Genomic DNA, 25,308 nt, shown 5'->3' on the forward strand with positions numbered 1-25,308 from the left:
TAATGCTGGTGCCCTTTGTGGGCTTCGGGCCAGCTCCCAGAAGTGAAAGAGGAGAACCTTGCTGTGGGCCAGGGGAACAGAAGAGCAAAAGATATCTCAAGTCTTTGGAGCCCAAGGTTTACCCCTGTCGTTGCCTGCATGGCCATTAGTGCAGAGAAAAGAGAAGAGTACAACACAGGAACTCTATTCAGAGACACCGGCCTGGTGTTAGGGTATGAACAGAAATAAAACCAAGGTATTAATTTACATTGTGGGTATGGAGGAAACAGGCATAAATGCATTTTATAATAGCAGTGGCTTATTTCTTGAATTCCTTTCAAGTGTCTATCGTACTTCCAGCAAAGAGTAAGAGCACAAAATTTGCTAGCAGAGTCAGTAGATGAGGCAGTGTGTGTTTTGCTCAGTAGTGCAAGGATTCTCCCCTAGGTATGAGTCCTCCAAAAATCACAGTGTCAGAAGTCACGCAGTACACTGTTCCTCCTGCCTCTGCATGCCTTAGCAAGAATCCATCCTCTCTTGGGTGCATTAAAATTGGCACCTGACTGAGGCTGCTAATGGTGATGGGAGCAATAATACTCGCACTTCACAGACGCATGTCAAAGTACAGGACAAATGAGGATGTAAAAATGTTGGGATAAAACCAGCTTAACACCTATATCAAGATATGTAATATCAATTACTTCCATGTAATTGATAAGAACATGCACCAGCATGTCACATTGACACCTTCCCAAGACTTCCAAAGTGAAAGAGAGTTATACAAAAATGTTTCTTAAGCCTTGACCTCTATGTTACTGTGATGGTATTATTTTAGATTAGTTTTCATCAACTTGATTAAAACATAATCTTACATAAATAAAATAAAGTATATTTCTTCTGTAAGTGCATGATGTGTGCCGACTCATGTGCTTAAAAAGTATATTAATACTTCTTACTGATGTATACACAACTTTTTCAGTTTGTAAGAGATTTCTACATACATAACTCAGAGGGTTAGTGATAGAAAATGGCACTAGTCATTGGAAATTCACAAAGTTTTAATATTTACTATCATTACCTAATGATCCATTCATATGATGTGAGTCCATTCCACCCAGTCCACTCATAGGTCCATCTGACCCTGGCCCCATTGGAAACTACAAAAGGATTAGACAGTAAAAACTGGTATTACTGTACAAGTTTTTTTAGATAATCTAATAAATAGAAAATATTCCTCAGAGAGGGAAAAAAAAAAAAGAAAAAATGCACAGTCCCAGCTCTGAATGCATAAGTCAAGTGAAGATCTTTCATGCAAAGACTGCAAAAACATTGTTGCTTTTGTTTATTTTTTCCCCAATGCTCTCTTTGTGATTTTTGGAAACTCTCACCTCAGTCAGCTGGAATATAATTTAGGAATAATTTTTTATATACTTCAGCACTTTGTGTATGACTTTCAAACCTGCCAGTGCTGACCTCGCTCTACTCCAATTGAAGCTACAGGGAACTTTATGATTCTCTTCAATGAGTAAGCAATTAATTAACAGCTTTCAAACCCCACCTTATCCATCCTGACAGTCAGGCTACTCCACATTAGCTTTGCAGCATGAACAGTTTCTGTCCAATTTTAGATATCAACCTTATATTTAGTGCTTCAAAAACATAAAGATATTAACATTATAGAAAAAATACTAAAATTCACTGTATAGTAATCTAGGAATATTTCAATATCTGAATTTTTAAGTTCTACTTGCCATTTTTTCAAAAAGCCCATAATATGGGTCATGATTAAATGAAATATGGTTGTAATCAGAGAAATACAATAAAACTGAAGGCATAGAGAAAGATCAAGAAGAAACAAGTTCTACCTAAGAATCCAGATTTTTGTCAGCTCTAGAACTGCTGAAATTTAGGCTAAAATATTCACAAGTTAACTAGTTCTTTAGGCAAATACCTCAACGTTGTTAACAGGTTTCATATCTTAACATTCCATGTAGATAAACAGGGAAGTTTGTTTCTTCTCAGATGCATTGATTTTATATCCTTTTCTACAGAATGGCAGGGCAACATAATACTGGGTTACCTTCAGCAATTTTCTCCTCCTTTTTCAAGGGTACTTTTTTACAACAGAAGTTTGAATCCCACAGAAATGAATGCTCAGCTGCAGGTCCTAGGATGACATCCTATCACACAGGAGTCAATTGTACTGCAGTGTGACCAATCAAGTCATCTCCAAGATCTACATGCAGAAGCTTCTATGCTCTTCTCCATGCAGTAGAATATGGTCCAATCATTATTTTGCATGTGTTGTCATTATTGATTTGGGAAACATTAAAATGTACATTAAAAAGCAACTGAAGCATCATCCACAAAAAAATGGAAGACTCAGTATTAAGGATAAGTAATGGAAACATACTGTTTGGACAAAAAAAACCCTGTATAATTTCAAGAGGTATATAACTAGGTGCATATTTACATTAGGTCTGTTGGGTCCAGGTGGTACTGCATTCATTAAAGTGTACATGTTGTCTCCAGAGTTGGTTGAATCTGTAATAAGAGATTATTTTAAGTGCTAATATATACCTTTCAATAAAACCACTACTCTAATACATTTCCTGTCATTTCGTTCACATTATTTCTGTGCCTGAATCACTGATACACAGTGGCAATATAATGGAAGATTTCATTCCCTTTCTATCTATTGCTACCACTGAACAGAGCTATGAAAAGAAGTAATTCAACGGCCCCTAAGTGACTACTTCTAGACTCTAGTTTTATGCATGACTATTAAAAGGTTTATAAATCACCAAGTATCTGTAACTATTTAATCCCATAAACCCTTTTGTTCTAGAGTTTGAAATTACTTCACTCATCTTCAATATTCTCTATAAAACAGGAGTTTCTTTTCAATACTTCCTGTAAGTCGTTTTCTGTCTGTAATAAATGATAAATAACTTCTCATTATACAGACTGCAAGTTAGCATTCCACAGTAAATTTTTTTATTCTCATCCATGTCAGTCAATTTTATTTTGGATACATCTAACTAGTCAGTGGAACACTATGCAAAGATTGTCATTCCAAGGTTAGCTTTAGCTGATGTATCTTAACAGCATAGTGTAGTGCAATGCTTAATAAAAACCCAACAAACCAAACCTGAGTCCAAAACCATCCTGGCATAGAGTGGTTCTTAACCTTATAAGTTCTGCCAAGAGTTTCACTCGGCCTTGCCAGACATTAACACAGCTATGTTGTGTCTCAGCCCTTTTCCTCCAATCAGTGCACATGAACTTTCACATGGAGCACCTCCAGAGCTGAAACTCAGGAGTCAACTCAGGTAACTGCTCTGGCTGAACTTAAGAAATTAATGCCTAAGAACCATTAGTAGATGGAAACTACTCATTCTGATCTCTATTTCCATTGCTAACACACGCAAACTCTTAACACATTTCATCAATATGTGTATGGAAGAGAAGGCAATACATGCAGCAGATAGTAGACAAAACAGGCAAAAACCTTTCCCCAGGGAACATGGCAAGAGATAGAACATGTAATGAAAAGGTTTACCGAGACGAGAATGACCTAAGGAAAGCCTAAACACATCCCTAAGGGGACAGCATGATTTAGAAAAATACAGGCAACTCTGGAAAATCAGCACCTCTATAGTATCTCCAAAAAGAATAAAGAATAGCTTACTGTTTTCTGTCTAGTGACCCTCCAAAGACCATTCCACCTCATTGAACCAGAGTCTCAAGATTAAACAGAGAAAACCCACTGCTGAGCTGCAATTCCTTTTCCAGGATGAGGTGGTGGGGGAATTTTGAGAAGGAGTAGTAAAATTGAGAAAGCCAAGACCACTGAAACATGTTGGAACTAGGAATGCAGCCTCACTTCCTGCAAGAATGTATGTGTACGTACACTGGAAAGTTAAAATCAAGACTTTTGTCTATTCCTTAATTTTTCAGAAACAGTTTTCTAAGCATTAATTTGCCTTGGTGAGTAAATAATTCCATTATGTACAGAGTACTATGCATCACCAGAACATTCAAATATACTGTTTGAGGAAGAGGGGACAAAAATGCTTTTAGCTTAAAGTTATCAAAGTAAAATTAGGATATAAAAAGTTATTTCTAATGTCCGATGAAGTAGGCAAAAAGTTCTTCAGACACTTTTTGCAACATGCGTCCTCATCTCTCCCTGTGTTCTGCTGGCTCATGTGAAAATAAGGGCTGGTTGGGCCATGGGAACCCTCTGAGCTGGTTTGTCTCAGAGGCAAGCAAATACCTTTGCAAAATTCTCAGGTGGCCAATTTCTAAGTGTTTTCAGACTTTGGAAAACAGAGTCGCAAAACATCTTTGAGTCTCTTAACTGAGAAAGGGAACAAGTATCAGCAGAAGCTTTATTTGAGCTACACACAGAGAGCCTAATGTGCCAGAATTTTTAAAGTGCAGGCTGTCTGTATGTTTATTTTACATTAAAGGAGACTCTAATTTTAAATGCCAGCTTGCACTAATTATTTTTTCCCCTAATGGTATAAACAAGGAAGCCCTATGCTTTAAGTTTCATTTTGATTTATTAGTTCTGCATTCCAGAATTGCATTTAATGAAGATATTATATTGGTGCAAGAAATTTTCATGGCCAGCTAGGACATTCCCCTACCCTCTTGCTGTAAAGGACACCAAGAACTCGTAGGATACACGTGAGGATGCTGTAACACCACTAAGGTGAACAGGTCCCTCTTAGCTGGTGAAATTAAGTTACAAAGGCAGACACTGGCCAAAAGAAGTAGCTATTGATTACTGGTTTACACTAGAGGTAAGTAGTTTCATTTTGGCAGATTACCAGTTATGTCCATGAGGTGGGACAGCATCCTCCACACCCTACAGTTCTACCTTCATACCAGAATCTTTGCAGAACGTCAATGGAGAGAAATATTTACATCTCTTTAAGCTTAGAGAAGCTAGCTAGCCATCCTGAATCCTCCCATCCCTCATCCTTTTTTCCTCAAAACTTAGTAGGAATGTGACAAATATTTTGCATGGCCAAAATCTCTGTGTGGTCCAAGTTGCAAGATATAGACTATGTCACTTAAGGAAATGATAAGGCAGTTGAGGATTGAGGAAAAGATCACTCGTAGGGCATGCCTATGGCTCCTCTGGGACCTTACTCCTGCCCTGCAAGAGAGAGGAGACCAACCTGTCTAGCATGGCCCTGCTGTTCAGTCAGATGACAAAGCCATGGGATGCAGCACAGTGCTCAAGAGCCAAATCTTGCTCAGGTCTATCCCGTAGGATAGCACAGGGAAGTTTCACCAGAGTTCTCCTGATATCCTAACTTGGGGAATTGTTTCAAAGAACATCAGCAAAGGCAAATAAAGACCGTACCTTCTTTCAGTTTTAACTTGCTATTGCTGGAATCGTGCAAGAAAAGATGGGCTCAAAAGCCAGAGCAATTAATTGCTCTGGACTGCAGAGATACAAAGCACTGTACCTCTGCAACATAGCAGGATGAGAAAGAGAATAAAAGGTCAGGAAAAAAACCTGATGCAGAAAGTATAAAACCAGTAATGTGACGTTATCTTATTCTTTATGAAAATTAAAGTCTGAAAAATATTGGTGTACTTCCTAAAATCCCCTATAATTATGTTTTATTATTTCCAAGTGCATTTCAGTACCTGCAGGACTAGGCATGATAGGTGTTCCTGGTGGCCCTCCACCTCCTGGAGGACCCTAGAGAGAACAGAATATGTCAGTTAGCATGAAAGGAAAAAAAATACTACAGTGAAAAATGAATGCAATACAAATTAAAAAAAAAATAAATCACAAATGTCATGAGTTACTCTGGTAAAACATGCACATTTTCTGATAAGCTAGCAAAACAGCTCATCACAGATTAGGACAAGGTAATTGGTCATCAAGTTCTGGCACACACTTCTGATGTACGCAGGTATACAGACCCAAGAATACCCATTAGTCATTAACTCTGTGTCATGCTGTGAGTCAGACAAGAGAAATTCTTGGAACAGGTCCTAAGACAATTATATTTAATTCCCCTCAATCTACTTTTATTACCCCTGTTTTTTCAGCTGGCATTTCTGATTTGTTGTACTCTGTTCACAGCAAATGGTAGAGTAACCCAGGCTTGCTAAGCACAAAACAAAGGGGTGTCCTCTGGGGGCAGAAGAGCCTAATCACCTTAAGGAAGCTTTCTTTTTTAGGCAGACTTGGTATCTTGATGTCATAGGCATCTTAATTCTTACTCTATAATATCCTACAATTTTTCTAAAATAACGTTTGTTCTCAATTAATGCTGAGTACAATCACATCACTGGGTTTGACAAATTCAAGATAAAAGACAACCAACCACAACCCATCAAGGAACATCTACTTTCTTATTTTCAGGGATTTTTGTGTTACAAACCTGTTGGTGACTAAGAAATGCACATAAACTGCTTTCATTGTTAAACAAGCCTTTTAAGGTTCTCTTAGAATTTGTCCAAGAATTTTATTTTGAACATCTTAATCATTTAGTAAGATGAGTCATAACTTCTTGTTTCCCGTGTTTGTGGATTCACTAATGTTTTTAAGTACCATGAAAAATTTCCAATTTCCAGTTTGATAAAAACCATCTCTGTCAACAGAAGTCAATAAGTGTTGACTTTGCATAATAACAATGATAATAATAATAATCACCAGCAACAGATGATTGTTTTAATTGCCACACAATGACAATATTTTTATCTCTCTTGTTACATTTTAAAGTGGCAGATACACTGTTCCAGACAGGAATGTTTTTTTTTCAATGGCACTGAATATGAAGGTTTGGTTACTCCTGTGTGCTTACAAGGGCATTGCTGGGATTTGCTATAATACACCGAGGTACTTTGAAGGGAGGTGGAGAAGTCTTGGATTTAAAACAATAGACACTGTTTCTCGATGGCCTACTTAAAATGGCATTTCTTACAAACCATTTAGCAATAATACACTAGCAAACACTATTCTCAGACAATCAAGCTCAGTAACACATCAGCCTTCTGATTGATGCCGCTCCTCCGTGTGTTTGCACGTGTGAAATACTTGCAGGGGAAGTGTCTCTGTCTGCCAGCCAGGGATCAACTCCCAGTTAATTGTAGATGAAACAGAAATCTTTCACCCACAAGCAGCAGCACATTCCTGCAGACAGTCAAGATACATACAGCTCTCTATGCCCTTATATGTAATCCCACCTAGCAGCTGTAGTAGGATCTGTAGTAGTATATGTAATTACCTTGTGCTTCCCCTTGCTTGTGACCTAAGCAAGGTCACTGAGCATCTTTCATTAAGTGTGCTAGAACAAAGGCTTGCTCCACCATGAAACTATACATCAGCTTACGAAAAATCAAGGCATAATCACAACTTCATTTCATACTGCCTGCAGCCACACAGATTTTTTTTCCCCCTCACAAATTACAACCAAATCAGAAAAGCCTGTGTTAGGATCAGGCTTGCCAAAAATGTCTGAAAGGCCTATTCAGCATCCAGCAATGAAAATGAGAAGTTTCCCCATTGCTGCTGCAGAGTTACAGACTTCACACTCACAAGAGACCTTCAGATCATATATATGACCCTCTAGGCATCACATACTATGACTTTTTGTCCACATACTTGTGCACTAAGCTCACTGATTTTTTTTAGGTTTATATATATTTTTCAGCGTCACAAAAAGAGGTGCAGAAACCATTAACTGGTCATTTATTAGAAAAGTTACTTATCTTCATTGCTAACTTTTACATCTTATTTAAAATTTGCATTTTCTCTCACTGTTTGTGTACTTCTCTTAGGAAGACTTAGAAAATAGTATCCACTATTTTCACCTTGGGAATATATTAATATGTAATGGAATTATTTCTCAAAAATTGTCTAATAAACTAATCAGATTAAGCTCTCAAAGAGTGTTGTTCCAGATCACATGCCCTTTGGCTAAAAAAGGCCAATCTTGCATCTTGGAATGTACATGCAACATCCCAGCACCAATCTCAGTGTTGTCACTGAATAAGGTAAAACCACCTCTTTACTCCTACTCTATCTATGCACTGAAATATGGTGATGCCCTCTTTTGTCCAAGTCGTTTATCCTGGTTGACTTTTGGCTAGATGTGACTACACCAACAGAGTCTGATACTACAAACTGCATTTTATTTAGATTTCTTCTCTATAATAATGTTCTATACTGTTTGCTTTTCTAGTTTCTCAGGACTTCATAAGTTTAAAAAAATGAGACTATGAAGTCAAATATTAAAAAATCGTATAAAATCTGCAACAATAATTGTTCACCAATGTCTAGAGTAAAACAACAAAGGTTCTTCCCAGCAGAGAGAAATTTATGAAGCTCTGCATGGAAAGAACTAGTTTGGAAATCACTGTTTCCTCTGAACGTGGCAAAACAAGTAATACAGTTATACACACTTTTGAGAATCATAACCTTTTCCACAGCTAATTGCCTAAATAAAGGACAAAAGCAACTGCTCCTTTCTAAGCAAAACAATCACATCCTTGAACTCATCCTTCAGCTTTAGGTCTGCAGGATCACCTCTCCCATGAAGACTGAAAGTAAGAGAAACCTGTAAGCAGCACGAACAGAAGAAAAAGCACTAGTATATTGTCCTCATGGTGAAGCATCTCCTCAATCAATACTCCGAAATAGCTTAAGGTTTTATGCTGGTTAAAGCCAATACTCTGCAGTTTTCTAATCTTCAGGTGATGAAACATAAAATACCAAAACTGAGGTCTACTGAAAACTGACTGACCAACAGATATGTGGAATCCAACACACACACATGCACTTACATGTATATATTCTCCCTCTTTACCCTGTGACACCAGTATGAAGTATGTAATAAAAATGGATGAAACAATATGCTTAGAAGAGTACATCAGAAGCACAAACAATACAAGTACAACAACAACAGTAAAGAGCCTAAAAAGATAAACAAAGTGAATCTCTTGAGATACAGACAAAAACCAGCAGTATATACTCCAATGAAAAACATTTTGTTGATAGGTAAAGTGTACTAGTTAAATTCCAGAGGGAGGGCTAGTAAAATGCTTTTTTTTTTCCTGAGAAGTTCATAAATGGATATACAATACTGAGCTAGTGAGAAAGCTGGAGTTTTTTGTCCTTTATTATTGAAGACGATATATTGTATTGGTTATACAAATGTTTGCTGAAATAAAATAGCACTCAGGGCAATTTTGACCAGACTGATAATGATTCTAGTAATGAACATCAACATATACACCAGAGATGGCAGGAAAAAAACTTGAGTGCGGATCAGATGTTCAGTTCTCAACCAATACACAAGGGTTCTTCTTAACATCTGGACAGCTATTTCTTTGCCTAAATAAAATGCAACATCTATTCTAATAAGCAAACACACACAAGTGTACTCACTACATAGTTCCCAGGAGATGCTGAAGAATAAGGTATCTGTAATATCAACAGAAACAAAACAGTGATTTCTTCTGCATTGAGGTGGAATCCATACTTAAATTTATGTACAGCTGTAGGTTACAGCTTATTTGTTTAATTTATTTCAAAGACACAGTTAAGTTTTAAGGAAAAATGCTACTGTCAAAACAAACACCTCTTCTTTTCCACTACTTGTTGTGATAAGTACGTTCAAGTCCAAAACTAGCAATATAGACACAGAATAAATTTAATACCCGATATTTCAAACAAAAATATTTCAATTTAGGATTAAGACTAAAGTAGTCACTTTAATGAAATGAATATAAGTAGCATAATTCAGACATTTAAATGTCTGTAGACTGAGATCTGTCTGATATCTTCTCCCCATTGTTTCATAGTAAGTGAGGCATTTTTAACAGCAAACATCACTTTTTTAAGATACTCAGTTACAAGGTCTAGTGCCAATACAGTTTCTGCATCTACAAGAGTCTTATTCTTATTGCAGGAACCACACTAAGGCCTGCAGAGGTCTGCAGTCTATAGTAAAAGGTTAAGCTAAGAGATTGTTAAGATACAATAATGTGCTTTATAGGGTTTATACACTTAAGGAGCACATACTTGCATTTAAGTCAAGAGGACTTCAGAGTCATCCCAAGCATGGACTGAATTTGTATGTTCTTATATATACTTAATCTTCACTAAAATCTTGACCATAAAATGAAGAGCAACTCTCTTATATCTTTCACCCTAGAATATACTAATTTATTTCTTTGTATTATTCTTTTTTCCTTTTTTTTAAAGGGCAATGTCTGTTTTAATTTCAAATTCAATTGTGGTATTTGTTACAGAGGATTATCTAGAGAAATCTATTTGCCTGTGAATAATCCAGTTTTCTTCTTTATGATAGCCTTTGCCATTATTCTATCTAAAGGAGCACAGATCAATGCTATTATAGGAGAATGGGATAAGAATTAGGCAACTGTACTGACTAAATACAAAATTATTTTGTTGCATAAGCATCTTAGGTGACTGTAGGTAGCTTGTCAGCCACCTAACTTTTTCAAATACATAAACTACTGGACTTTTCCATTAATTTCACAGAATGAAAATATTTCAACTATCATTTGAAAAATATCCTAACATCCATTTTAGTTTGGTACATGCAAAAGAAAATTGAGGAAGAGTTAAAATTATTTTTTCCCCCTGACTGTGTTTAGTAGAATTAAAAAATCAAAACTAGTGCCAACAGAAAGAACCGGGCTAGTCTGTTAAGCCAGATCCATCTTACCCAACTGCAAGTGCTAAAAAGGCACACTGTTTTATACTGGTGATGTATGATGACTGAATGAAAACTTTTTTGTGACTTCTGAAGGAATACCACACGCTGCTGTTCGTGTGGGATGCCTCACTGACCTCACTTTACTTCAAGCAGACTATCTCATTTTGTAGTTGTACAGAAATTCAGTAGAGTGCACTGGTTTTTATAAAAAGCATATAAAAATGGCTGATGTCTTGCAAGCAATTTCTCTGAGTCCATATTTTTCAGTTAAGAGCAGCTCTTGGCATGTAGAATATGAGAGCACACATTAAGCTGTATACGAACAAGCTGTGACTTCTGTAGAGCTTGCTGGTCAGACATTGTTGACCTAACTCATCTTACTTGGGTTAAAGGAAGCAAAAATGTCTTTTAAATATAACCCAGGATAACCTTTGTGTTATGGAAGTGCTGTAACTGATGTAAAGATGTAGAGCTCTTGTGTGATTGCTAGCAGATATTTGCAGGTCAATGAGCTCTCTGTTTAGATGTACTCTCTGCTGTATCTGCTCTGCATTAGGGTTATGGGGAAAAATAAAAAGCTGCAGTATTCTATTTGTTGAATGAAGTGGAATTCTCTTCCTGGTGTACTGATGGGAAAAACTTCCCTAGGATAATGTCTAACATATTTTAAATATTTACTTACAGAATTGGCATTGGTTGGGTTTGGCCAAGGTCTGCCACCCCCAGGGCCCCTGTAACAGAAGAGGAAAGGTGAGATACAGAACAATAACCATCTTCCGACCAGCTCTGAGGAAGCAAATCAAAAGAATCTGTTGCCAGGGCAAGGAAGGATATGGCTTTTTTTTAAAAATTAAAAATGTGTTTATAAAACATAACTACACCAAGTTATAATGCTATAGCAAAATTCTCATCCTTGCATTACCTTTGTAATTTAAGTGGTTTATGGGTTGATTAATGGTAATTTAGTTATTACAATCCTGCCCCTCACATTTAAGACAGCTCCATTCCTGACTTTGTCTTGTACTTCTGTACTCTTCAGGACAGGACCCTACAGAAAGGCATGGTGAGGAGTCTTTCCCTGTTTGCCATCAGTTCCAAACACATGCAAATTTAGGAAGTGCCAGGCACTCCTCCTTTATATTCTCAATGGAACAATTTGAAAGACATTGAAAACTTCTCTCTCGTGAAGTGTTTTCCTTCTGTTCACCAAGAATCTAACTCTGTGTTACATAGATACATTTTACTGTGACACAGAAGTTTTGCAAAGAGTCAAAAACACATTTCCAAAATAAGTCTTCACAAGGTGTGTTTTTTGTTGTACTCTGTTTTAAAAAATATCTGGAGGAAGTATCACACATATCATAAAAGTCTACTTACAGTACAGAAAAACACAGAGAGGTACTAAAATATAAGTGTAATTTCAGTCATAGAAACAGTACTCTTGTTTACATAAGTACTTTCCTGAGGAACTGAGGATGCATGCATTTATTGAGTATGGATCTCAAATACTGGAATTATAGTAAGGTTCCATTAGTGAAAGTGATGCTAGTACCTTATAAATGTTGGAGGAAAACCTATTTTTTAAAAGAACAGGCCACAGAAAATATGCTCCCACAAGCTGTAACTGATAATAATAACAACAAGAACAAATCTCACATATTAAAAATTGAAAGCATGCTATTTTATGCATAGATTTTAAATGTATGTTTAGATACATATCTAAAACCAGTTTGCTATTTGGCTGAGGCTACATTATCTCCACAGAGGTCATACAAACGTGAAATTTATCGTACAGCAGGCAGAACAGAAATTTCAGATTTTTCAGACTTTGTTGTTACACTTGGCCCAAATGGTGTATATTAATAATTAATGTCATTAATTGTGTATTTAAATGGCAATTAAGTAGCAGCTGCCCAGCAGGAGGACCAAGAGTGTTTCACGGGCAGAAGATCTGTTTGATAAAGCCAACTCAAGGAGACATCAGAGGGGTACTAAAAGCAGAAGGGAATGAGGAAAGGAAAAAAGGGAAAACTGTCCAGATAGAGCACGATTTTTTTCACAACTCTTGCTGTTATTTTAAGTTTCCCATCCTTAGCTGAGCTTGGAAATATAGTTGGGTGGTTAGGCTTTGTCTTCTAACAGTCCTGAGGGAACTAAGCCATATGGGAGGTAAAGCCTCCACGTTTACAGTCATAACATCTCAATGGCCATAATTATTCCTAGGTGCATTAATCCTGGTTACTTATAAATAAGACAAAATCCCTTTTTGAAGGGCCCCAACAACTGAGAGGCAGAGCAGATGACAAAACTTTTGCATTTAAAATGGCATTTTAGCCTCATTACCTTTAGAAAAGCAACATTAGCCACCACAGCTTACCAGGCATGGGAGCATCATTTAAATATAGAGAAGCAAGCAGGCTTCATTAATGAGTTCAGAAGTTCTTTATCTGATTTAAAGTCTTGTAAAACTAGAACCTATTAAGTAGACATGTTGCCCAAGGGATTTAATATAGAATCTTTTTTTTTTTATTACATTATTGATGAAACTGTAACAAAATTAGCTCAAACAATCAACTGAAATAAATCAAATGAAAACTGATTTATTTCCTCTGACATTCTTTTTGAAAGGCTGGAAAACAGGAATATATCTGAGGGTCTTTTCTGCTTTATTCAATGTGTGGAAGGGAGGCAAAATGAGGAAAGGGACTCATAGGACTCATGCTCCTCAGGTCAAGCATTTGGCAATTTCTCCTCTGCTAACGATTACAAGGTGAAATATGTGTTTGTGGTTTGTTTGTTTGTTTTACAAAAAGTTCTTTCTTCTATGTGTGATATTTGGTTTATTGGATGCTCTTTTTCAGAAAAATCACGAATATCTGTAACAACACTGGAAGTCTGTTTTCACCTCAATACCCTGCACTTGTTTGTGTGACATGAAGTAACACAAATGTATCTAGCAAAGAGCATCAAATGAAAAATAGCTGTGACAACACTGCAGATTACTCTGAACCACAGAGATATTAAAAAGCTCACTCAGACAAATGATTGGGTTAAGCCACAGCAACATGGAAATTTAGACAGGCCGTACAGGAGACTGGGAAACTCACCTTTCATCTAAAAAACTGTTGGAATTTGCACATTTACTGGAAGCCATGGATAGGTCTAAGTATAGACTTACAAAACACTGTAGCAGATTCTGCTGGAAAGCCATATGGTTTTTGTGGAGCCAAAAGTTGTTAGCTTAAAAAACACACAGAAAAAAAGCTACCTGCAATTTTTTTTTTTCCAAAACAATGCCAAGCAGGTGTTTGCCCTTTACTAAATGTTTATTTTGGAAGCATCAACAGAGTTATAGAACATTATTATGCATGTACCCATTCCAAAACAGAGTCATTTATTAAGTATCTATCACTATGATTAATTACAGCTGCATTTTATCCTTAAAGCGAATCTTAGAGCATTTCAAGAGGTAAATATATTCAATCATGAAATTAAACACCTAGGCCAAACTTTGTGAATTGAAGTTAAAAAACAAAATCACATTTTTTCGTCTTCAGGCATGACTGAGATATTCACATGGGCCACTAAAAAGTGATGGTGAAATGTAACACTGCTCACTGAAATTTACCATTTTGTTCCAAAGAGGGCAGTTTTCCACACAGAAATAAAAATCTTACTAAAAATGGCTATGCTGAAATTCAACTTAAAACTTTTTAGCTGAAATAAAGTTATTTTGTACACAAACATTTATATATCAGCTGATTCAAACAGTAACTCAATAGACATTAGTTATGATGAAGCAAGAAATTATTTAGCATTACTACATTTGTGAAGTTTAAGTTCCTGGACAGAAATACCTTCTACAGGTTCTCAAACTAGTTGTTGTCCTTTTTACATTAAACAACACTTTTGCATCCAGAAAAATATAAAATATTTGGCAGATATTCTGCTTTTAACAGCTTCCTTTTCCTCTTTCTGAGGAGAAAAAGCTGGATTTTAAATGGCAACTGGTTTTGTACAGTACACATTTTGATATTTTAACATTGGCAAAAATAAAAAAAAAATCTACTAGAACACTGAAAAATTTTCATGTGATAAAAAGATATGGCTACGTAAAGACAAATGTACATTAGTACCTGGGAACAAACTTATGAGTAGTTACACTGTTTCCTGGCTAAGCACACTAAATGACTTATAGTGTTATTTTTTAGCACTGTGCATGAGATAAGCTGTGAGGGATCATGCAAAGAACACATTGAACACAGTTCAGTCCATTGCTGCTGCCCGCAGGTTATCCTTGGATGCACTCTGACAGATCCTGAATGCAGGAATTTGATCAGACACAATAGGTCTTCACCAAGATTTTGGTGTAAGGACCATTTTGACAGCAGTAACTTTACATTGAGAAAAGAAGACCTGATGTACTGGAAATACAATTAAAAGAAGTTACCATAGCAACCCCTTTGTTTTCCTTTTGATCAGTATACATCATTCCCTTTGACAGAGGAAAAAAATACTCAGTTTGACAGTAAGGGAATTATTAATGTAGCCAGGCATGCAATAATGGAGTTCCTTGCAGTGGGCTGTGGTTCAGCGTGTAACACAGCCCAGGGTATGCTAACATTCCAGCACCTGCACTTTGGACTCTCCTGTGCCTTTAAAGTGCATTTTAATCAGCAAAGGGACAGTATCAAGTCTTGCTCAAAACTGAGTTTTCTATACCCACCTTCAGCTGAGCTGCAGTGAAGATGGGTTTCTAAGAAATGTAAAGCAGAACAGTATATGCCTGGTAAGACGTGGAGACAGTTGTGGTCACCTACTTTGTAATTACTGCTCCACATCTTATCAGTTCAGCTGTTGTATCAAAGTTGATGGATTTCCCAAGTGAAGGCCTCCAACTCATGATGCTCCCTTCAAGAGGACATACAAGTGTTGATGTACTTCCCACATCACTGAACTAAGAAACATCATCTATGTATGGCTCAACACAAGATGAAAACCGCTTATGAAATGCTGCAAAATGAACTGTTAGTATTTCAATCCATCTTGTCTGTTTCTAGCATGCCAGGAATTCTTTTTTCCAGGAACTTGTTTTCTTATTTTTCCTACATAAACTCTCATTTATGTGGATAAGTAGCCTCGAAACATATCTATCCACAACTTTACTTCTACAACATTTTATTTTAGAAAGGTAATTTTCTTCTCTTATAATTCAACCTCCTCCTGAGGACAATCTCTGTAGTGCTTCTATTACACTCACAGTGAATTTCAGATCTCTAAATATGTTTTCTACATAAATTTTATTTACAAGAAGAAATGTCTATCCTTGTGAAGGTTCCTAGAGTTGTTTCAAATCTCATATATGATGTCTATGATACAGTAAAACCCAACTTTACATTTTATTTTATTTCCTTCAAAAATTCAAGCTATGTCTGGAAATCAGAAGAAATTAGGGCTATGGTGGATTAGGTATTTTTAAATGGTATTATCTATCTCAATAACTCTTTTACTTTTTCAGGTTGTTAACTCTTTACTTGAAATGCAAATTAACACCTCTCATGTCTCCTATAAAAATAAGAGGAAGGATAGGTACCTATGACACAATGATAACAAGGATATATACATCTTCCCCATGTTTTCTGAGTCAATCTGCTGAAAACTCAGTCTTAAAAAACAAAGGTGTAAAATGAGTAAGAACAGAAGATATTCTCTGCTTTAGGTTGTACAATCATCCTAGGTCTTGACAGCTGGACCACCATGCTGCCTTCTGTGATCATGCCAGAGCCTGCAGAATGCTGGTTATGTAAAAAAGTACATAATTCAGTAGAGGCAGGGACATGATACAAGAATGACTTCAAAATCTCTGGTCTGTGGTACACTAAAAGTAACTATAGCAGTCCCTTAAAATCTGTGATTCTGTTAAGAGATAAATCTAAATAACACTGATATATATATATATATGAAAATAATATCTAAGTAACTTAGGAGCACCTTATTTTTTCCCAGGCTTGCTAATCATGTAAACAACTCCGAGCAAGCAAAAGATTTACCTAAAGTGCCAAAAATTGTTCATGTTGGGCCACCTACTATGCAAAAAGCCCCAGCTTAAATCAAGGTTACTCTAGATAAACTAATTTAACATGTGAAATTTTTCTACACACTTAGAAAGGGGGCTTGTCTACAGGTATCAAAGGCATAATGCATTTTCATAATAAAATCCATGTCTGGAATAAACCAGTATAGCTTAACTGAACTCAGTTTATACCAATTTTTACAAAAGGATGATCCAGCCTCAGAATTACACAGAAAACTGAGAACTTTACACTTATCTGTAATACTCTTCTGTCTGTTAAAGTGGAAATAAATGTAGTTATGGAATAAAACCAGCAACAGAGAGAGAATAATTTAAATTCTCCTTTCAAATGTGTCCTTTTTTAATAAAAAGTTCTAGACAGTGATTTTATTTTTCTAAAATGAAGTACCTCTTTATTTTGCAAAAAAAAAAAATAACCAATTTGTAACATTGTTTACAAAATACTTAACAAGTAGAGTAAAAATGTAAATGCAAATAATGTCCAAAAAAAAAAATGGATACAAGAATATATTGGCGACTATACTGACAAAATATTCCCAATATTTGAACTTTGACCTGTGAAAGAAACTGAGTATTTGTACAGATTTGTAGGAACAGCAAAGGTGCCTGTAAGAGTAAAGCAGAAGAAGGAAACTGCTGTGCGTTCACGTTTTATATTGTAGTTATTAGTCACCAAAGCATGTTACTTATCAAAGCATGTTCTCCTTGTCTTATTTATCCCAAATGTTATATCTACAACAAAATAATTATTTTTCTAAGTAGGATAAGATTTTATTATTGTGCTTACATGTTCATTCCAGGCATCCCCGGGCCACCTAAAGCATTCAGTGGGGGTCTCATTGCACCTCCATAGTTCTGCAATGATAACCAAGGGTCAGACTACCACAAAACAAAAAAACAAAACCAAAGAGGAGGGGGAAAGAAAGGACAGCAGGTTAATGATATCCCTACACAATTTCTGACTGGATAGGCCAATGTAATTCATTCTTTCAGGAGTTTCCATTGTTGACATAAAAAAATAATATTGTTAACCCCAAGGCGAAAGAATTACAAGCAATAGAAGTAGACTAAGAATACTTAAAATTTCAATTGTTTCAGGAGGAATTATTAACACATATAGAGGTCAAGTTAACAGCCAGCAATAGGCAGGCTTTAGAATGTATTCAACTTTCATACCAAGGGACCTCATTCAAAATATAAACCTGGATTTAGTTTCTAATATTTCCACATCACGGGATTTAAATAGAATTATTTTTAATTAGGGCTTGTTAAGATTTCAATAAATGCTTTTATAACATTAGACCATATGATATCACTTCCATAACATACAGCATAACGTTTACACTTCTCTTCTAATCAGGCAAGTCTAATAAGTCTATAGTAAATACTATGAAAAGTGTTCAACGTGATAATGAGCGTCATAGTGATGCCAACAAACAAGCTGCCCAATGCCTTTAAAATCTGAGTTTATGCTCTGATATTATGACAAAAGTTTAACTGCACTGTTCACATGAAAAAACAAACTATACCTATTTTTATTCAGGAGAATACAAGCAGAACAGTGTACTTCACCTCACAATTATAATGCACCCCCTAATGTGTGTTAATCCTGCTACATTTTTCTGATATTTCAGAAGAATGCACAATAGTAAATTCTGTAATATGAACAGCTGTGCATTTTGGAAGGGAGGACAAAGAAGCTATGGACTTTAAAAAAAAAAATAGGTCATTGTTGCAGTCTATTTTCCAATAATAAAACTAATATCTATTTCATGCATAGTATACTGCAAACTACATAAACTATATATCTTGGGCTTATGGGTGTTCCCTATATTGGTCCAATTCACAAAACCATGTAAACATGAAGTCATGAATACCTGGGAGAAATCCAACAAGGATATTCAAATTGTGGGTCTGGTGCTGTTTGTACCTTGATGAATATGATGTGCCAGTTATTCAGAACTGATCTACAACTGATCTTGAACTAGGAGAGGAGGTTCTGTTGGTGCAAACAAAAACCCCAAACTTAAAACTTCATTCGCTGTTAACAATCCTGAACGTGTCCCATCAAGAGCTGGTTTGTAAGAATACAACCAGTGGCTGCAAAGAGATATTGTCTTTCCAGACCCAGTGGCACCATCTGAGGACAGTACTATTCACAGCTGCTGGTTACTTTCTGCCTTTTTGTGTGCAGCCAGTAGACCAGCTGGTATGTGTGGTGAGGCAAAAGTTAGCCAGACTAACTTAAGCCTCCTGATTAACTTAGGTTATCCTACATGAGTTTTCCCTGAGCAGCTCCTCTGTCAGAACTTAGGACAGTAACTGATGGGTGGGTAAAGCAGCTGGGCACAGTAACATCCCCACCTGGCACTACTGGATCTGGAAGAGAACAAAGTCCAGCTGTAACAAAACAGCAATTCCTTATCTGTTTTAATTAATTTTTCCATCTAGATGTGAAGGGCTGGGCCATTCTCCCTGTTTGGTCTGTCTGGTATCTTCCCTCTTTAATCCAGGAGTCATTTGTGTGGACTAGGGTTAAAGATCTCTATTGAATGCTGTAGGGCTGGAATATCCTAATCAAATGCACTTCTAACTCTAATTACTGCTAATTCTAATCAAATGTACTCCTTCATCCTAAAATAAGAATCCTTTAAGGCTACCATCATACATGTTCCTTCAGCTGCAGCTATGCTCTCTGCAGAAGCTAGTGCCTCCATTTGTTCCTTACAGCTTTTTACTCAAAGTCACCATCACCACTGTTCATCTGGTAGTTGAGTTGTTCATAAAATGTCAAGTGGCCAAAATGATCCAGACTGGCCAAGATTTTTTCCTTAAGTATTTAGGATAACTTGATTCTTTACAACCAGAAAGGATTAGGGAGCATGTGGGAGGCTCACCAGCAGATACAAAGGATGGGGAGAAGTAGCAGTCTCAGATTTTAAGTAAATACCCCATTCAACTAGTGTTAACTACAGCCTTGAAAAAAGCCTGAACCTGACTCTTCTGAGCTTTGCACAGATTCAAGCATTTACAACCATCTGCTGCTTTTCGCTTCATGTTAATTAGTTTGAAACAATCTAGAATAATAAAATACAAAACTGAGGTAAATTTTCTGAAGTTTCCAAGCACATTCATGCTACACTTCCCATACTGGACAAAAGCATTTTTGTATCAGCACGTGAAGCATTTTGTAAGTTGATGGCCTGTGCAGCAGGTAGCAGGTCCTCCCACTACAGGAAGACCTGACTTTATAGCACTGTAGCCAGAGGTTGTTAAAAGTAGATGTCAAATATCAATCAAATTTGCTTTCGGAACTGCATTCTGAGAAGATCCTAAATGCTGGATAAAAAGATAGATGACGATCCAATTATAGAAAAGATTGATTTGAGAACTTAAATTTTGTGTAGATTAGATACAATTTTCCCAGTTTTAAGAGGATGTTCAGTACAAGAAAGAAGAACCTTACAAAAACACTGGATTTTAAAAGACAGAAGAAAAAATGGAAAAATTATCCTTAGAAAACTTGGCATGAGATTTGCCTGCTGTGTGAGTAATGGTGCTGCATAAAGTATCAGCTCAACCTCATAGGGCAGCACTGCAAAGCTTCTCTTTCTGCCTCCAAAAATCAAATGGTAAGTATACTTCAATGCTACAGGAAAAATAACAAATGTATTTAATAATGATTTTTTGGTCACACAGCAGAACTACAGTAGAACTACACAAACTGGTTTCTACCAAGAAGACACAAAATTGTAAAGACAGTTATGAACAAATTTGAAAGGCAAAGCTATTTACTCATTTAACGTCAGTTGCTATTCCAAGGAGCAAAGAAGTCACTAGGAAGTTTATCTGAAATGGGGAAGTAAAAATCCAAGTGTGGGCACAACAAGCATGCCACAGAACAAAATACTGGCAACACCAGTATGAAACAGCACTACCTAAATTTCTCTCCCTGAAAACATTGACAAAATACAGAATAATATGTTGGATGTATATTTCAGGTATGCATCAGAATTCACTGTTTTTTCTACCTTAGCTTACTGTTGAAATTTAATATTGACAGCTATCTACTCATGTTTTCACGCTTTTGAAGAAAGAGCCTAGGAACAGTAATGACCAAGTCAGCACCACAGAGGAGGCTGATTCTTTCAGTCCAAGGTGGCTTCACTCCTTGAAAACAGAGCTAGAGATGCTTGTGATTGACAAGGGAGAAAAATAAATTCTTTACAGCACTCACCAAAAATCTAGATCAATAGTGGATGAAAGAAAAACTACACAGAATTTTAGGGGATATTTTTGGTACAAAGAGTTTCCTTAAATTAGAAGTATTAATCCTTTCCTCCTAAACAGCATAATCAATTAGGCTGGGAGGATGAGGAAACACCTACTTCATCCTTGGTTTCCTTTATAAATGTCAGCCTTGATTACAGCATACACTTGCTGCAGGACAAATGTAACTTTTCTGAAACAAGCAAGTTAAGGGGTTCCTCTTTTAATTGCAAATTCTCATTAAAATGGCTGATGTTTTCATTTTAGACTACATACAGGTACAACTCAGAATTCATTATTGTAAAATAAGAAATCTATTTTAGAATGGGATTAGAAGAACAAATCCTGGGCATCCTCAAGCTATGGAAAGTCAGAGTAATAGAAGTGTATGCCTGTCAGTAAAAATGGGTATCAATCTGTGGAAGGTACCTGTGGTCCTAATGGAACCATCCCTCTTGGAGGAGTCATTCTCTGCATTGGCCCACCCATGTTTGGATGCCCTGCAAATTAAATCATGTCACTTTAAAAACTATACAATACTCAAACACCTTCTGACACAACTTTAACAAATCTTTCTTTTTTAATTAACAAAAAGCTGCATTAAGGTTTGAATGATGCAAGTTTGAAAAGACAGCACTTTTGGGTGGTCTAAACCTTTATTTCATTCACCTTGCTGCCGTGTTGGGTCCATCCCGCTAGGCAATAATGGCTGACTTCCTGGGACACCTCCAAGTGCCTGCAGGCATAGAAACCATATGTTAAAAGCATATTATGCTTTGAAATTTATGTTAAAGACACAATGTAGATATTTTGGGTTTAATTCCCTACGTTTTTCTTCTCAGGGAAAAGTGGAAGAGTTAACTTTCCTAAATGCCCTAACTAAGCATTCCAGGTGTCTAACTCAGCTAAAAGTCCTGAACATCCCACACCCCTGAATATGGATTTGTATGTACAAACTCTTGGACTTCTGTCAAATTTATGTATAAATAATATCCAAAATATAATTGCCTCATTTATTCCCCCCCAATACTTCTTTCACTTTAGCTTACATATTATTTAACCTACAAACACTGCCTTTTTCTTGTGTACATGGCAATTTATCTGAAGCCTATATTGCTACATTTTTCCCTTTTAACCATTATTTTAACATTTTCTTTCAGAGGTCAGGATACAGTACTGTCTGAGACTGAGCTGTAACTGAGTCAACCACACAGCACAGTTAATTAAGGTGGTGATGTGGGAGACATTTTATCTTCCACTCTGCGTTACTCCTGAAGGGCATCAATGCCAAGATAAGGTTATTATTCATCTACGGGAGATAACAGTCACAAGACTTCCTCCTAAATCTTCCCTTCAAGCATGAAGGTACATTGAGTTACTTCACCTCTGGTCCAAATCAAACACATTGGTTTTATGTCCTCACATTTTGATCTGCCCTTTGGGTCTGTAGTAACTGAATTAGGATTAAGGCTAATTTCTACAGTCTGTTACCTATAGTTTTTAGAAAAATACTTTTATGAATGGATCTTTGTAGCTAATCCACTAGGTGCTATTTAGGATTTCAAAACAATACCACATTTTCAGTGAAGATGTATCCAGAATGAGTAATTCTAGTTTTATAACAGTAATCTATTCAGGAAATGCAGGGATTGCTTACTGTGGGAATAGATAAGTTACTCCTGACCGGGAAATACTGTCGTAGTCTTGGACACATATAAGGAGGAACCTACTTGCAACTATTATACAGTTCGTTTCCACGAGAGGTAGGAAATTCAAAATTAAGATGCACATTATTGCCTCAAAGTTAATACAGTCAAAAGGCACTGCACTGCAAGATTAATGGGATAAACAAATGATCTGAGATGACATCATTTAAATCAGAGTTTTACATGTACTTGAGTGGTCTGAAGCCTGGGTGATACATAAGAACAAGGTGTGAAGTACATGGGGAAGTGACAAGCAAGGTGTCAGCACGGCCCTTGCTGCTGTGAGCACACGTGACTGAACACGTAACTCACACAGTCATTATACTGTGGATCACTACATGAGGGACTGTGGCTCCTTTCAAACACATCACATCACTTTACAAGAAAAAAAGAGTGTAGCTGCACAGCACAATCCCCTGACAACAGCAAATACCCTCGTAGGGATTGATCCCACAGGATGTGATGGAGTACTGGAGGCAATTCCAAGGGCACGTGTGTGGCACTCGGTAGGTAGGAACCTTCCTTGCTACAAAGGCTAGATCTAGCTCAGACAACCCTTACACAGCACTGGACTGTGCACAGTGTTACCCTGTGTTACCCTCCCTGGCCTTAGAAACACAACCCCTACTGCAAGGCATTACAGAGTAGTTATAGTTACAGTGGGAATTTTAACTCTGATTTTTACCGACTTCCATCTAATCAAAATTTCAACTTTAACGCTGCACTACAATAGCTTATTACTTTCACACACTGCCCATCTATACTGTAACTTAAATAATGGCAGCGTTGTTAAAAGCTGTAATTCGTGACTGTGACATAATACAAATGAACTGCAAGAGCTGTAATTCACTGAGATTATGTGATTATGTTACAGTTCTGAACTGAAAATATCGCATTGTGCAGACAAAAATGCTTCTGAAACTAAAACTGCAGGTTGGCAGTGCCTCCACAGCACTCACCACATCCAGCTTCTACCTGCCAGTATTTACAGTGCTCAGAAACATGGAAACAGAAACAAAGGAATATGTGAAACCCAAACACTGGTGTACCTTTGGCTAAGGTATCACTGAAAGCTTCAAAAATCAGGTAGGTAATTTGTACTGAGTTACTGTATGTCTCTAGGAAATATTTAACTAAAGTGCTAATGACACTGCACTCCTATGTTGTCCCTTGATGATCACTTTGGCAAAGTTAATTAAGTCACCTGTCTCCCTTATGAGAAAATAGCAAAGGTATAGGTAACTTGCCACCTGATACATCCAGGTCACTCACATTTGAACTTCGTATTTTCTGGCAGTATTGTGCCAGTACTAAAGACAAAATTGTTAACGTTGTGTTATCCAGACATAAAAAATATCCATAACGAAGGCTGGGGCATCAAGTAGTGACAAGAAAGGCTGCCCTGGAAGTGTAAGTTGGACCAAAACGCCTATTCCATTGATCCATCAGTCTTTCCCAATATTGTAAATGACCCGGATTTTCTTTCAGAGCTCCACTGATATGTCACTGTCAGCTTATCTTGAACTTCTCATCTGCTGACAACCACCTTCTCCTCTTCTATCTGCACTATGGAGAACTTAAAAACACAAATGCTATCTGCTTCCAGAACTATCTTTACACAGATGGGCCAATAAAGGTCTCTGCTGACGAACAGCAGCTCATGACTCATTCTTGTTATACTGGCATGTACATCCTTTGATGGAGATGAGAGAAAATTGGGAATTTGATGCTTTCATAAAGCCCTCAGAGTGCCTGCAAGAGCCACACAGCACTTCATGAAACCTGTTTCTCCACCAGTAACCTCCATATTTACTATGAAATACATGTATCTCATATATACAAAAAAGAATAGCAGGGAGCGATGTGTTTTATGTAAAATTAAGTAAAGAAATTCTCAGAGCTAACTGCTTGATGTGGTTAGGAAACTATTGCACAGGACAACTATATCCACCCTCTGCAAAGTGCCTTAGTGCACACTAAGTTTTGAGGTGTAGGTACTACACACAGGAAAGCAAGCTGGGCGTGGTATGGCCACACCTTATCAAAATAACTGTTTAATGGTCAGATAAAATGGAGTAGAGAGAGATCAAGTGAGTTCTGTAGCCAATGAGCCATTGGTAGCCAACAAGAAAACATTCCTTGTTCCCACCACGGCATCACCACCCTGGACCACAAACATGCATCAGTGATAAAATCTTACCTGATTGGGTATTCTCAAAGGTGGCCTTGGACCTCCAGGGTACCGAGGGGACATGAAAGGCTAGGGGGAAAAAAAAAAAAAAGAAATACTGTTAAGGAATTCAATTTAGCTTGTAAATATTGCCTTGACTCACTGGCCATAAGGCTCGTGCCACATTCACACCTCAAGTACATTATTTAAAACTTTGTTACAGCAATTGTGAATGCAGAATATAAACAACTTAATGCATTAACAGTGAAGAATAATAAACCATTTAGATCATATAATCACTCATCTATACTTTCCTCTGGAGAAGGGGGAAAGTCAGGAACACAGAAATAGAAAACAAAAATGTTCTTG

General features: G+C 36.9%; 1 protein-coding gene across 1 annotated transcript in view; it reads right to left on the minus strand.

The window, feature by feature from the left end:
• Positions 1-25,029, minus strand: part of SSBP2 (single-stranded DNA binding protein 2) — a gene marked incomplete at its 5' end in the record, with an annotated part of 35,578 nt that extends 10,549 nt beyond the window's left edge. Inside the window, 9 exons of the mRNA XM_008938077.1 lie at positions 1,058-1,136; positions 2,453-2,523; positions 5,650-5,704; positions 9,404-9,439; positions 11,383-11,431; positions 17,582-17,649; positions 21,493-21,563; positions 21,733-21,799; positions 24,970-25,029. Of these exons, the coding sequence (XP_008936325.1) occupies positions 1,058-1,136; positions 2,453-2,523; positions 5,650-5,704; positions 9,404-9,439; positions 11,383-11,431; positions 17,582-17,649; positions 21,493-21,563; positions 21,733-21,799; positions 24,970-25,029 (556 nt within the window). The remainder of the gene's footprint in view (positions 1-1,057; positions 1,137-2,452; positions 2,524-5,649; positions 5,705-9,403; positions 9,440-11,382; positions 11,432-17,581; positions 17,650-21,492; positions 21,564-21,732; positions 21,800-24,969) is intronic.
• Positions 25,030-25,308: the final 279 nt, after the last annotated feature.

This window comes from Merops nubicus, unplaced genomic scaffold (genome assembly GCF_000691845.1).
Source record: "Merops nubicus isolate BGI_N331 unplaced genomic scaffold, ASM69184v1 scaffold41983, whole genome shotgun sequence".
In the NCBI taxonomy this organism is placed as follows: domain Eukaryota; kingdom Metazoa; phylum Chordata; class Aves; order Coraciiformes; family Meropidae; genus Merops; species Merops nubicus.